This window comes from Papaver somniferum, chromosome 7 (assembly GCF_003573695.1).
Source record: "Papaver somniferum cultivar HN1 chromosome 7, ASM357369v1, whole genome shotgun sequence".
Classification (NCBI taxonomy): domain Eukaryota; kingdom Viridiplantae; phylum Streptophyta; class Magnoliopsida; order Ranunculales; family Papaveraceae; genus Papaver; species Papaver somniferum.
Window position 1 is genome coordinate 36,555,473 of NC_039364.1, and position 12,239 is coordinate 36,567,711.

General features: G+C 35.1%; 1 protein-coding gene across 1 annotated transcript; it reads left to right on the forward strand.

Annotated features, from left to right (window-relative positions):
• The first annotated feature begins 6,510 nt into the window (after positions 1–6,510).
• LOC113296987 (silicon efflux transporter LSI2-like) lies at positions 6,511–11,496 on the forward strand. Its single transcript, XM_026545361.1, has 5 exons — positions 6,511–6,778; positions 7,898–7,978; positions 8,136–9,711; positions 9,920–10,109; positions 11,092–11,496. The coding sequence occupies exons 3-5, from the start codon at positions 8,491–8,493 to the stop codon at positions 11,355–11,357; spliced, it is 1,677 nt and encodes a 558-aa protein (XP_026401146.1). The 5' UTR covers positions 6,511–6,778; positions 7,898–7,978; positions 8,136–8,490; the 3' UTR covers positions 11,358–11,496.
• Positions 11,497–12,239: the final 743 nt, after the last annotated feature.

Consider the following 12,239-nt stretch of genomic DNA (forward strand, 5'->3'; position numbering starts at 1 on the left):
AACATATTAATCTTTATCCCACAAGATTATCATACCTCCTGATCTACCACAAATTGTTGAAAGGTCCACCCAAACTTGTTACTTCCACAAATTTGGTTGATGTCAAAATCAGAGCAAATATATCATCTTCGTTTCTTGAAGAATATTAATAGAAGCCTTGTAAAGTTGAATCATTTTCTTCACAATTATTCTTATTTCTAGACTTTAAATTATACTTAGTAACATCGAAAATACTAATGCCAAACCTGTTGCATTTCAGACAATAACTTTTTATGAATGACCTTCTTTGACGGAGAGAAAGAACGTTGTCGTATTGATCATTTAAGTTTACAGGGTTTAAACCAGGTGGATAAGTTGATGTTGAAGTGAAACTATTACAACCAACTGACTCTTTGAAGTTACCATCAACCAATTCTTCAAGATATATGATAAAAGTGTCTTGGAAACTTGTAAAGGGACATGTTTTGGCTTTAGGTTCCCTAAGTGACAATTGCAATTCAATATCAGTGCTACAAAGACATTGCGCACCAAAATTATTCTTAATATAGATTGTAAGATTGCTACTTAAGTGTTGTTTACTTTATTAATAGGACCATTGTCACATTAGAAAGGAGGAATTTCTTGGAGTGGTTTGGCATTTTCTCAAAACTAATACCAAGTTGAGTACCAAATTTAAAAAATCTATTAATTTCACTAGTGACCCAAGATAAGATTATGAAAGTAAATTCTTTGGGTTGAAGCATTTGTTACTTTTAATATATGTGCAATAACTAGGTTGAGAAGAGAGTATAAGTTGATAGAAGGTGTGACAGGATTTGAAAAATGGGTAAATCTCAATGGAAGAAAAAAAATGAAAGAAAAAGTTGAGCAAAGGGGGTTGAAGGATGATAAGAAACAAATTCTAGGGATAAGTGGTGAGATGATAGGGTCATCAAGGGATAACAATAGGATATTCGCCAATACCCATATCTATTGAAGTATCCAGAATAACTGAATTAGCAGTTAGATCCGGGATGAGTTGTGTTATGGGATTTACACGCAAAACCAACTTTGATTTTTGATGATGTCTTTTCTTGGACCCTCTTTTCCATTTCTTATTTCCATAATGGGTTGGATTTTTGGTGACGATTTTCAATTTGAAATACGTAAAAATTTATATTCTCCTCCAGACGAAACAAACCTGTTTAATCGAGTAGTTTTTGAAAATATACTCGTCTTATGGATATAGATCATTGTAAAAAAATGCTAGGTTACTAACCAAAGCTGTTGTAAAATGAGATTTTTAGTATATCAATATTTATCAACTAGTATTTTTAGAAAAAAAAAGAGGCATATTAGTATATAATTTTTTCAGTCGATTGTTTTGTCTTCAAAGTTTAGTTGTATCTTGGGGTCAAATTTGGTTTCGTTGTTAAAACTTGTTATATTTTTCCATTATTATTTTTATATACGGCGGTATAATATCCTAACTGTTTTTTATTTATTAATATTTCTTATCGATAGAAAATAACTAAACTATATATAATACTCAGATATTAACCACCTTTGTAGACATATTTTGAAGTTTTCCCCATAGTAATAAGTTATCTTGGTATATGGATGTAACAAAAGGGTTGATAATATATCTCAATAAAAACCTACTTCCAACCTTATGCATAAGAAAATGGGTTGTGAGGATTCTATTGATATTTGAACCGGCTAAAATCAAACTCTTCCCTCTTACTCCCTCACTAGAGGTCCAGCAACAAGATGAGGTAATTGACTCCGTTATAAAAAAATGTTTTATACTTCTAACAATTTCTAAGACGGAGGATATCCTTTCCCGTCATCAACGCTTGTCATATAATCAAAGTTCCACGGACCAGAAAATCAAATTATAATACTCAGATAAAAATCCCCTTTAATTAATTATTTTTGGTTTTACCGATAAATATATATTTAAATTATAATACTCTGATAAAAATCACCATGGTTCAGATGTGATTAGAGGTTTTCTCCACACTAATAACTTATCTTGGAATACAAATATAAGGCTAACTTCTATGATGCTTTAAGTTTTTTTTTATCATATTCGTTAAACATTCAACACAAGACAGGTCAGCTTGAATCAAGTTCCAACTATTATTGTGATTCAAGGCTGAATCAAGAAAGCGCCCAATGGTTTGAAAATTTAAAGAAAATACGATAGTCAAAATTTAAAGGGTTAGATTTTAACTATTAAAATATATCTAATGACTAAGATTTAATGTGCCAATGATTAGGCGCAAAAAGTAAATTTCCCAGTGCCAAACCATTTGGCACCACAAACTTAATTCCACATTGCGTTCAAGCAACCCTTGAACACAATCTCGATTTCTGGACTTTAGATACACTTTTAGGCTCGAATGTTGAACGTAGACAAGAGAAAGCCTAAGATTAAACTGTCAAGAATCGTGGATTTTTCTCTTAATTTAAGGAGTTTTTCAAGGGTTCGTTTGAACATGAACTTGAATAAGGTTTCGCGCTCCTTATGGTTTGGCACATAAAAAATCACTTTTGCGGCCAATTATTGGGTGCAAAAAAACTTGACCCATTAGATTAAAACATCCTAGAGAAATCAAACGACTCCAAACCATACTTTATATTTATGCCCAACAGAAGGATGTGTTTCGCCAAATCAAACGACACATTTAACTGAATCTTGAATCCCCATGGAGGTTATAGGATGATTCAAGCTAACGTGTCATCAACTTGAATTTTGAATTTGGAAGTCCATAGAGATCATCCTAACAAAAAGGAGTATATAATAACATATCTACATAAACTCTTACATGTGGTACGATAATCTGACATATCTGGAAAGGCAGGTGCAACACAATATTTAAAAATAAAATCCATAACAATGATAGTACAACAAACAATATAATAAAATACATAAGTGGTTATATAAAAGTAAATAAGAAAGACTACAACATAATGAAAACTCGGGGGTACCAAGTATACCACTAACTTTTTCGTTTGACAACATGTATAGACAAAACCTAATATAATATCAAGCAGACCAACTTAATAATCCTTGATAATATGTATATAGAAGTTTAAATATCCACCTCTTTTCAATCAATATATGTGAGACAATGAGTCTGTGAACCTGATTGTTAACAAGAGTACTTGGACGATCCCAAAGATCGATATCCAAGATCAATCTAGTCGTATCCAAATAATCCAATCAGAATTTTGCCAAGTAATTTAACTTGGTATCTAACTTTCAAGATATGAATTCTACAAGAACGGGTCTCGTCATCGATCAAAATTAGATGGATGTATCTACTTAGATTGAATACATACAACTTGCGTAAATCCAATCATAAAGATAAACAATATAACGCGGAAAAGGAAAAACACAAGATACCGGATTTATTTTTAATGAGGAAACCGAAACTGCAAAAGAACCTCGGGATTTAGTCCAGATTTGAACACCGAGTTGTATTAACCAACTACAGGCACTAGCCAACTATCAGACTTCATATTGAAATGTAGATGAGACCGAATTAAACCCTTCAAGTGATTCAACTACAACCACGCTTTCTACGTCTCTTGAAACTCTCAAGGTTCTACGCACTTGATTCGCTTAGCTGACGTCCTTTACAACCTAAGAGTTGCTTCAACCGCAGTGAAGAATTTTTATACCAATCTGCCTTTGACAGATAAGCATATTTGATTTCCGTTTAGATCGATTGATCAAGGTGCGGAAATCTATTTGCAAGGAAAGGATAGCAAACCTCACAATTCCGGAACTTACGACTCCCAAAAGCAGCCTATATTCCTAACTACCTCTCAAGAACAATCTTCAAAAGATCAATTATCAGATATCTATCTTGAGGAATTACAAAGTCTGAGATGATGAGAACTTTGCGATTTCTAGCTATCTTGCTGAAAGAGATTATAAAAACCTCGATAACAGAAAAGTAAGATTAGAATTCACGAACTATCAAGGTAAAAGATAGTCGGACCTGGCTTCACGAATCCCCAAAACGAAGTCTTTTAGTCGTAAACCTAATGATGTTTCTCAGAGGAAACCTAGGTTTATAAAGGATGACTCTAGATCAAGTAGGACACAAAGTGTTAGGGATTGAATTTCCCAGTTGAAAGAGTGTCTCTATTTATAGATTTTCAAGACTGGGGGTTGCTTAGAATTCATGCTAAGATAACTTGGGAATCAAGCAAACACTTTAGGTCTTGAAAATACAATAAAAGAATATACATAATGGTCCGGTTATGGAACCGTGTATAATGATTGTTCAGTTTTAGTAAATATGACATGTGAACCAATATGATGCTCATTAAAACACTCAAGAGTTCAATCATAATGTACACACATAAGTGTTTAAGTGATCGTGAAGTCTTAGAAGTGTTTAAGTGAGTCATACCTATGCTAAACATATTTAAAAAATAAGTCTTTGAGCATCTGCTAAGTTTACTGGGACAACTGATGGACGGTTTCCCAACCGTGAGGCTAGTTCATCTGTCTGAGACCTACGGTTCATGAACCAGATTCGCCAATCCTTACTCGTCTCAAGAACTCAAATGGACATAGTTTGCGAAGTGGATTCGCCAACCTACCCTGAACAGAAATATCAGAAGTTCATGAAACTCTCTCTTAGGATGTGAAACATTTCCAAATGATAGAATCAATTATATGTGTTATTTTCAAATGATCCATAAATTAATTCTCAAACAATAAATTGTTTCGATCTAATATTGTTAAGAACCTTTGAATATCTATGCTAGAATCACATTTCGAGATTTTTTAACAAGACAAGCTTGACTCCAAATTTCTTCTTTGTAAATCTACTAAAAGTCATATAACATAGTCTCACTAGATAGAATGGTAAGATAGCGAGTGAAATAGATTGGTTTAGTCTTCACGCACCTGATATATAAGTTCTTCAAATGTCTTCGTCGATCTTCAGTCTTTTAGGGTGACTCAACTACCAAATTCTAACCTAGTCCGAGATTTGACTTAGTAAGCTAAAAATCAAGGATTAGTTTTGATCATCTAACATTGACTTAGTATAATAGAAATCAAGAAGTAGTTTTGATCATCTAACTTGACTTAGTAGAATATAAATCAAGATAGAGTTTTGAAGATCTATCTTGAGATAGCAAAACTTGTAGGTTCAACCGAGCATTGCCCTAACACATAATGCAATTACTATATTACAATCCAAAAATGATGAGTATTGAATGTTACAACATATCAAATAGAAGGACAAGAAGAACATCGATATAACAATAATATTGCTCTAATCATGATGAATTTAACTACAAATTCTTGAATATGGCTATCTCTGTGTGATCATACAGGAAATACCAGAGAAGTTAGATGTCTGCATACGGATTACACCACCAGAAAGCAACTAGAGGCATCAGGAGCGGAAAAAACATTTAAATGGGAATAAGATTAGAGTGAACACATCATAATCTTTAAAAGTGATTCAGAACCTACTCTCGTGCTGCTCATATGAAAATATGAAGGCTAGAAAACAAAGATACGAGATCAGTACAGACTTTTGAAACACAACTAAATTTGATATTAACTTTAGAATAAGGACTTTAAATTTAATAAGGAGAACTAATGTAATTTTGGCAGTTAAAATTTCATTTTTTTTGTAACAAATATGCCATTAAAAATTCTTAGAGAAGAAATATTCTATTGACAATTCTAAATTTGCTGACATTCAAGACTGGATCCATAATATGTATCAAAATTCTGCCCATAGAAAGCACAAATCTTTCTTATCAATGTTATATCGAGGGAAACCACTTTTTTCTAAAAGAAAATAGAAAATTAAACATATCTCCTCCGGCCTATGCTTCAAGAAGATAAAACAACTAGATGACTGTGTGTGAATGGTAGGTGTCTACCGAGATCTCAAAATTTGCAACGGTCTTTAACAATAAATATAATCGTTGTTATTCGATTTCGTTATCCAATCTTAATTCGATGCAATTTTTTTTGCGAAATTGATCTTTTTTGATCGATTTTATGTTTCTAACAATATTTGGGGACTGCCAATATTTGATTATCAACTCAACTTTGTAAAAAACAACCCAATTTGATCAAATTAAAATGAATTGGAAACAAAATTAAAAAATTGAAATGACACGTGTCGCATAAAGAGAGCACAAATTACAATTACAGTTTAACCCACTGTATTGAAGGTCTTCCTTCGGTGGACCGATTAAGAAAAAAAAGCCCCTCTTCTAACCTTATCCATAAAAACATGGGCAGTGAGAGGCGGGTTCTATTGATACTCGGAGACCAAATTCTTCCCTCCTACAAGCACCTATGACTTCAACAATTTCCAGATGCTCGAATTTCTACCGACCAGGAAAGTAAAAGACGGTCGGGGGTTGAACACATGAAGTAACAAATTTGATAATCGTTTAGGATTTTAGACCCCACTAGTCTGTGGCACTTGTCCAGAAAAACTAAAAATAAAATAAACCATGTGGCAGAGAACGAAAGATTTTAAACAAACAACAAAAAATAACACTTCTGCCAATCTTATATACACTCTCTCCCTCCATATCTGTCTCTCTCTCTTCCTATGAATATGTACTTCGTTTCCATGTGTCTCTGATCCTCATTTCATCTGTCTCTCTGTCCTTTTGTCTATCTCTTGATTTACCTACGACGACGACGACGTAGAAGCTCAACACCCCCATTTTCGACGACGACATTTTTCAGGAACGAACAACAACACCCATATATCAATCCAGATTATACAGCCACGTAAGTCTTTTTAAAAATTTTCCTTCTTATTTCCAGGAATTTAGGATCAAAAGATTCCTTCACTTTCATTTCTTGGTCTCTTGTAATGAAGATTTTCTGGGTTTCTATTTTCATATATTTTCAGTGTCTGAAAATTACAATCATAATACACCATTATTGTTATTGTTATAGATTTGGGTTTGGTTTTAGTCATCAAATCAGTTAGAATTAGGTATACAGTACTATTATCTAAAGATTATAGAGAAATAGTAGTATCACCAAACTAATTACTTAAGTTACGGAAGAAACAAAGAGGGAGAATACGACAAATCCAAATCAAGCTTTGATCAAGACATTTCAAAGAAGTTTTTGATTTCTCATCATCTTCCCAATATATTGAATTGAATACACTAACTAAAATCTGAGCTGGGTATATCCAAATTGGTATCTCCAAAGGTGAAAAGTAGGTGGATTTTTTAAGGATACTAAAAGGTGATACTTTTGGCACATTTTGAAAAGTGAAATCAATATTCACAACTCTCAATTCCCACAGAATTGCTGCTTAAAGAATCTAGACAATGACTTTAGGATTTGATTCCTCTGGCATTGTATCGCATCATTTACCCAGTCTTGGAGCTTGAAAATGATAATTCATCTTCTGCGTTACAAAGCTCATGTGTAAGAACCTATGAATTGGTCTTGGTTTAGCACTTTCTTTGGCTAAATACCCAAACAAAAAGATTTTGGTGGGCCAGATGTTGCACTAAGTGTTGATTGCTGCCGATTATTTTGATTAAACAATAAGTAATTTTCCTTAATCCTCAAGTGTCAAACACATAAATTTGTCTTGCTTCACATGATTTGATAAGTCCTTAGTGGATTACCACTAATTAACTCTGTCCAACAATTGTGACTTATCACTTCTAGTTAGTATCCCAGTACAGGGCAACACACTGGTTTGTTTACTTCATTTACTAGTCATATGTTTAAGCTTTTGGGTAAATTACTAGAGTTTGTGTCCCCCTGGCTAAGTTAAACTTTTAGTTAAATTACTGTATGCTTCATCTCAATTATTGTGTCCGGAGGAACATTTGTTTTCTGGGTTGTGATCCTCTTTCTTCTCCATGGTTGTTTATGTAGAAAGTAGGTGTATATAAGATCCCTGTGATATTCTAAGGAGTTTTGGAATCTGGATCGCCACCGTGTAGCCAGCAGCCGCAGGTAATTATATCTCCTCCCCCTCTCCCCATTCTGCATCTATCTATCTCCTCCCCCTCTCCCCACACAGTGTTACATTTTAGAAGTTTCTCCGTGGTGTTATACCTCTGTGTTTAATGTTTGTAACATAATTCACTGAAAAATCTCATCATACTTGTAGGAAGAAGCTCAGATGCAGCTATTTCTTAAAGGTCCATCAAGTACTAGTTGATGTATGTCACTTACTCATGCATCTGTAAAATAGGAAACGGAGGATCTTTACTACAGTTTGGGTCTGGAGCATGTAACAAAAGCTCCAGACATTATTATCTCAACGGCAAACATCTATGATTTTTTTTCTTTAGCAAATAAATAGCTTTGCAGCTGATAGCTCATAGAGAACGAGGAGTATTGCCTATGCCTAGTAAAGAAACACCACATACCCACCTGTTAAAAACATCTTTCTTTGCCCTTTGAAGATTTTCATTTTTCAAAGAGGTAGAAGCTAGAAACTGTACATTGTAGAAAAGAAGAAGATGGCATTAGCTCCAACTGTAAAAGTAGTTTTGGGCTCAATTGCCTTTGGGATCTTTTGGATGTTGGCTGTATTCCCGGCAGTCCCTTTCCTACCTATTGGAAGGACAGCTGGTTCGCTACTAGGTGCCATGCTTATGGTCTTGTTCAGAGTTATTACTCCAGAGCAAGCATACTCTGCAATAGACCTACCAATCCTCGGTCTTCTCTTTGGCACTATGGTTGTGAGCATATACCTTGAAAGAGCTGATATGTTTAAGTACTTGGGTAAACTGCTTTCTTGGAAAAGCCTTGGTCCAAAAGATTTACTCTGCCGAGTCTGTTTCGTTTCCGCCATTTCAAGTGCTTTATTCACAAATGATACTTGTTGTGTTGTTCTCACTGAATTCGTACTGAAGATTGCTAAGCAGAATAATCTTCCACCACGCCCTTTCTTACTAGCTTTGGCATCTAGTGCAAACATTGGGTCTTCTGCAACTCCAATTGGTAACCCGCAGAATTTAGTAATAGCTTTCCAGGGTAAGATCACCTTTGAAGGCTTCGTATTTGGGATATTTCCTGCAATGATTGTGGGAGTAGTTGTGAATACCATCATTCTCCTGGGCATGTTTTGGAGGGTATTATCTGTTCAGAAGGACGAAGAAGATGTTGTTGCGGCTCAAGAAATAGAAGTTGCCGAGGCAGATGTGAGTTCCCATCGCTTCTCACCTGCCACAATGTCACATTCTCAAGAAATAGAAGGGGAAGGGATAATTAGCAGATCATCAAGATCGAGCAGTTTAGGGGAGTTTCAGCATATGGAGATTCGAAACAGAATAGTTTCGAGCCCTGAAGTCGATTCACTCCAGAGAGTCTCACTTGATGTAGGAAGTGAGTCTGCAAGGATACCTAATGGGTCTAAAGAGAATGGAACTCACACTTCCCCTCAATTGGAAAATATGACACCATCCAGGGGAAGGAGGGTTACGCTAAATGGGATGAGCAGCAGTAACCTTGCTTTAAGTGATTCAAAAGACGTATCGGTCTCTATTCAATCTTCAGATGGAAAGGAGGGTCTTATTAAGAGATGGAAGAGGTTGATATGGAAAACATCTGTTTACCTCGTCACAATAGGAATGCTAATTGCACTACTGTTGGGTCTGAACATGTCATGGACTGCCCTAACTGCTTCCCTTGCTCTAGTGGTTCTTGATTTCAAAGATGCCGGACCAAGTCTCGAGAAGGTATGGTTTTTAATCCTTCCTCCATTTTTCTGTTTATTAAAAAAACAATGAAGCTCAAAGTTTTTAAGGCTGTAAGCTTACGACATATGGATTTTCCAGGAGACGTTTTAAGTACTATTTAGTTTGTTTTTATTTTGTTTTTTTAGCTAAAGATACTATCTAGATTGACCCCCGAGACTCATTCAACTATCTCTGTGTCCTTAATTAGGTTTCCTATTCTCTCCTGATGTTTTTCTGCGGTATGTTTATTACCGTTGATGGCTTCAACAAAACGGGAATACCAAGTGCCATTTGGGATTTTATGGAACCTCACGCACGTATCGACCATCCTAGTGGAATCGCAGTGCTCGCTGTCGTCATACTTGTGCTCTCCAATCTCGCTTCAAATGTACCTACTGGTAAGTCTCATTAGTTAGCCATATCGTGTTATCGTTTTATATGAATTCTTTCTTATTTTAGTTCTGTTTTGCGTTAGAGATGATGATGTGACTAGCATGGATAATCTTTATAGAATACTATGCATAACTTGGAAATGATTGACAATAGGGGGATTTTGCGTAATACTAAGATGAAAACGAAAACCTATCTTATCTAAAATTCTTCCTTACTCTACCGCACATAGTTATTACTAATCTAGGTGCGGTTCCATTGAAAACTTACATGGATGCTATGATGGTCGCAGATCAGTAAACGCCATGTCTCTTCATACACAATGCATCAAATCAAGAAACTCTTCTTGCTTCTTATTCTGCAGTTATGAATTATGGTATTAGAGCCCAATTATTTTTGTTCACAAAAAATTGTAAAACTGTTATAATCACTCACAATCTCAATATGTCGCTAAGCATGTTTTCATAGTTTCCCTTCTATTGATATTGGTTTTTCTTGCAATATTACTGATATCTTTACACAATCGCCAATCTTTACGCCCTTATGAAGCTTGGTCGGACCGTAGCGTGAGCCGATTGGCAACTATAAGTATTAAAAAAATGATGCAGTGAAGTTATTCCTCCATTTCTTTGGCGTCAAGATTCATTGGTCTGCATATAGTTAACTCTTTTTTATTGTAAGAGGACTTGGATCTAAATAAGTGCATTAAGCTGCTAGTTCAAGTAGCATTTGACAGACATGGGAACCACAGTTTAGATGCAGTTTGTTTGATTTTCCTTTTCGTATCCTGTGAATGGATGGGTTCATGTATGAAAGTGTTGGGAACCACAGTTTAGATGCAGTTTGTTTGATTTTCCTTTTCGTATCCTGTGAATGGATGGGTTCATGTATGAAAGTGTTGGGATCTTAATCATGAAATGCTTTGCTGCTGTTATTGTTCTCGTCCTAATTACGACAATTAATCTCTCTTCATGTCTCAATTGCTATTAGTTTTGTTGCTTGGAGCACGAGTTGCAGCATCAGCAGCGGAAAGCTCTCCATCAAACGAAAAGAAAGCATGGCTGATATTGGCATGGGTGAGTACTGTTGCTGGGAACTTATCATTGTTAGGATCAGCTGCAAATTTGATAGTGTGTGAGCAAGCTCGTCGAGCTCAATTATTAGGCTACAATCTTTCCTTTTGGAGTCATCTGAAGTTTGGACTTCCCTCGACTCTAATTGTCACTGCAATCGGTTTGTTGCTTATAAAAGGTTGATACTTGAATCAGTTTGAAGCCTTCCTATTCATTTTTTTTTATGTATATACATGTAAAATTGTTACAAGGTAAGTTGACAAAAGAAACCATTAAGTTCAATCAGTTAAAAGAGAAAAGTGAATCAAGTTTACAGTGTATACTTCCAACTTTTTTTTTTTTTTTATCAAATATTTTTTTAGATCAATTCCAATATTTATTTATCCTTAAATCAACTAATCAAAGTTTTACACAGCTTTTTGTTGGTAGCCTAGCGACAAGCTGAGCTCCAACATCCTTTTGAATAGCAACACCTAATCTATAAAAAATGAAACTATCCAAACCACTACTAGCATCATTGCTAAAAAGGCAATTCTTCAGTCGCTTGAAGAATTCCAAAGTATCTCTCCGAGTTCTCCTAGAGTGGAGAATTCATTTTAAGCTATTTTGATTCAATTATGGTGCGAGCTCACTTGAACTGTAGCACTCCATTGCTTATTGAACCAGAAACACCACCGGCCAAATTCGGATTTAAACATATACTCTGCAACTGTTTAATATCGAACCATTCATCTTTCTGTTTCGATAATGAGTTTCAGAAAGGTAGAGCTTGTCTAAAACTTATTTGGACACATGTATTATTATTGATGTAATAAATTAGTTGTTACTAGGGCTGGCAATGGATAACCGATATCCGATATCCATTTCCGAAATCCGACATCCTATAGGATTTAATCCGACATATCAGATATCGGATATCGGAATCCGATATTCTATCGGATATTTCCTCTTAACGATATTGATATCGGAATAGGCTGTTTCCGTTAGGTTAATATCCGATATCCGATAGTGTAGGAGTGTACTTGTAATTTCCTACCCCTAGGTATATGTGTCGCATGTCGGGAG

What these genes read in the sequence shown, in the direction of transcription:
- LOC113296987 (XM_026545361.1), top strand. Translation starts at nt 8,491, where the DNA reads ATGGCATTAGCTCCAACTGTAAAAGTAGTTTTGGGCTCAATTGCCTTT. An exon ending in CCGGACCAAGTCTCGAGAAG is followed by an intron (nt 9,712 to 9,919) that starts GTATGGTTTTTA and finishes GTCCTTAATTAG; the next exon opens with GTTTCCTATTCTCTCCTGAT. An exon ending in CGCTTCAAATGTACCTACTG is followed by an intron (nt 10,110 to 11,091) that starts GTAAGTCTCATT and finishes AATTGCTATTAG; the next exon opens with TTTTGTTGCTTGGAGCACGA.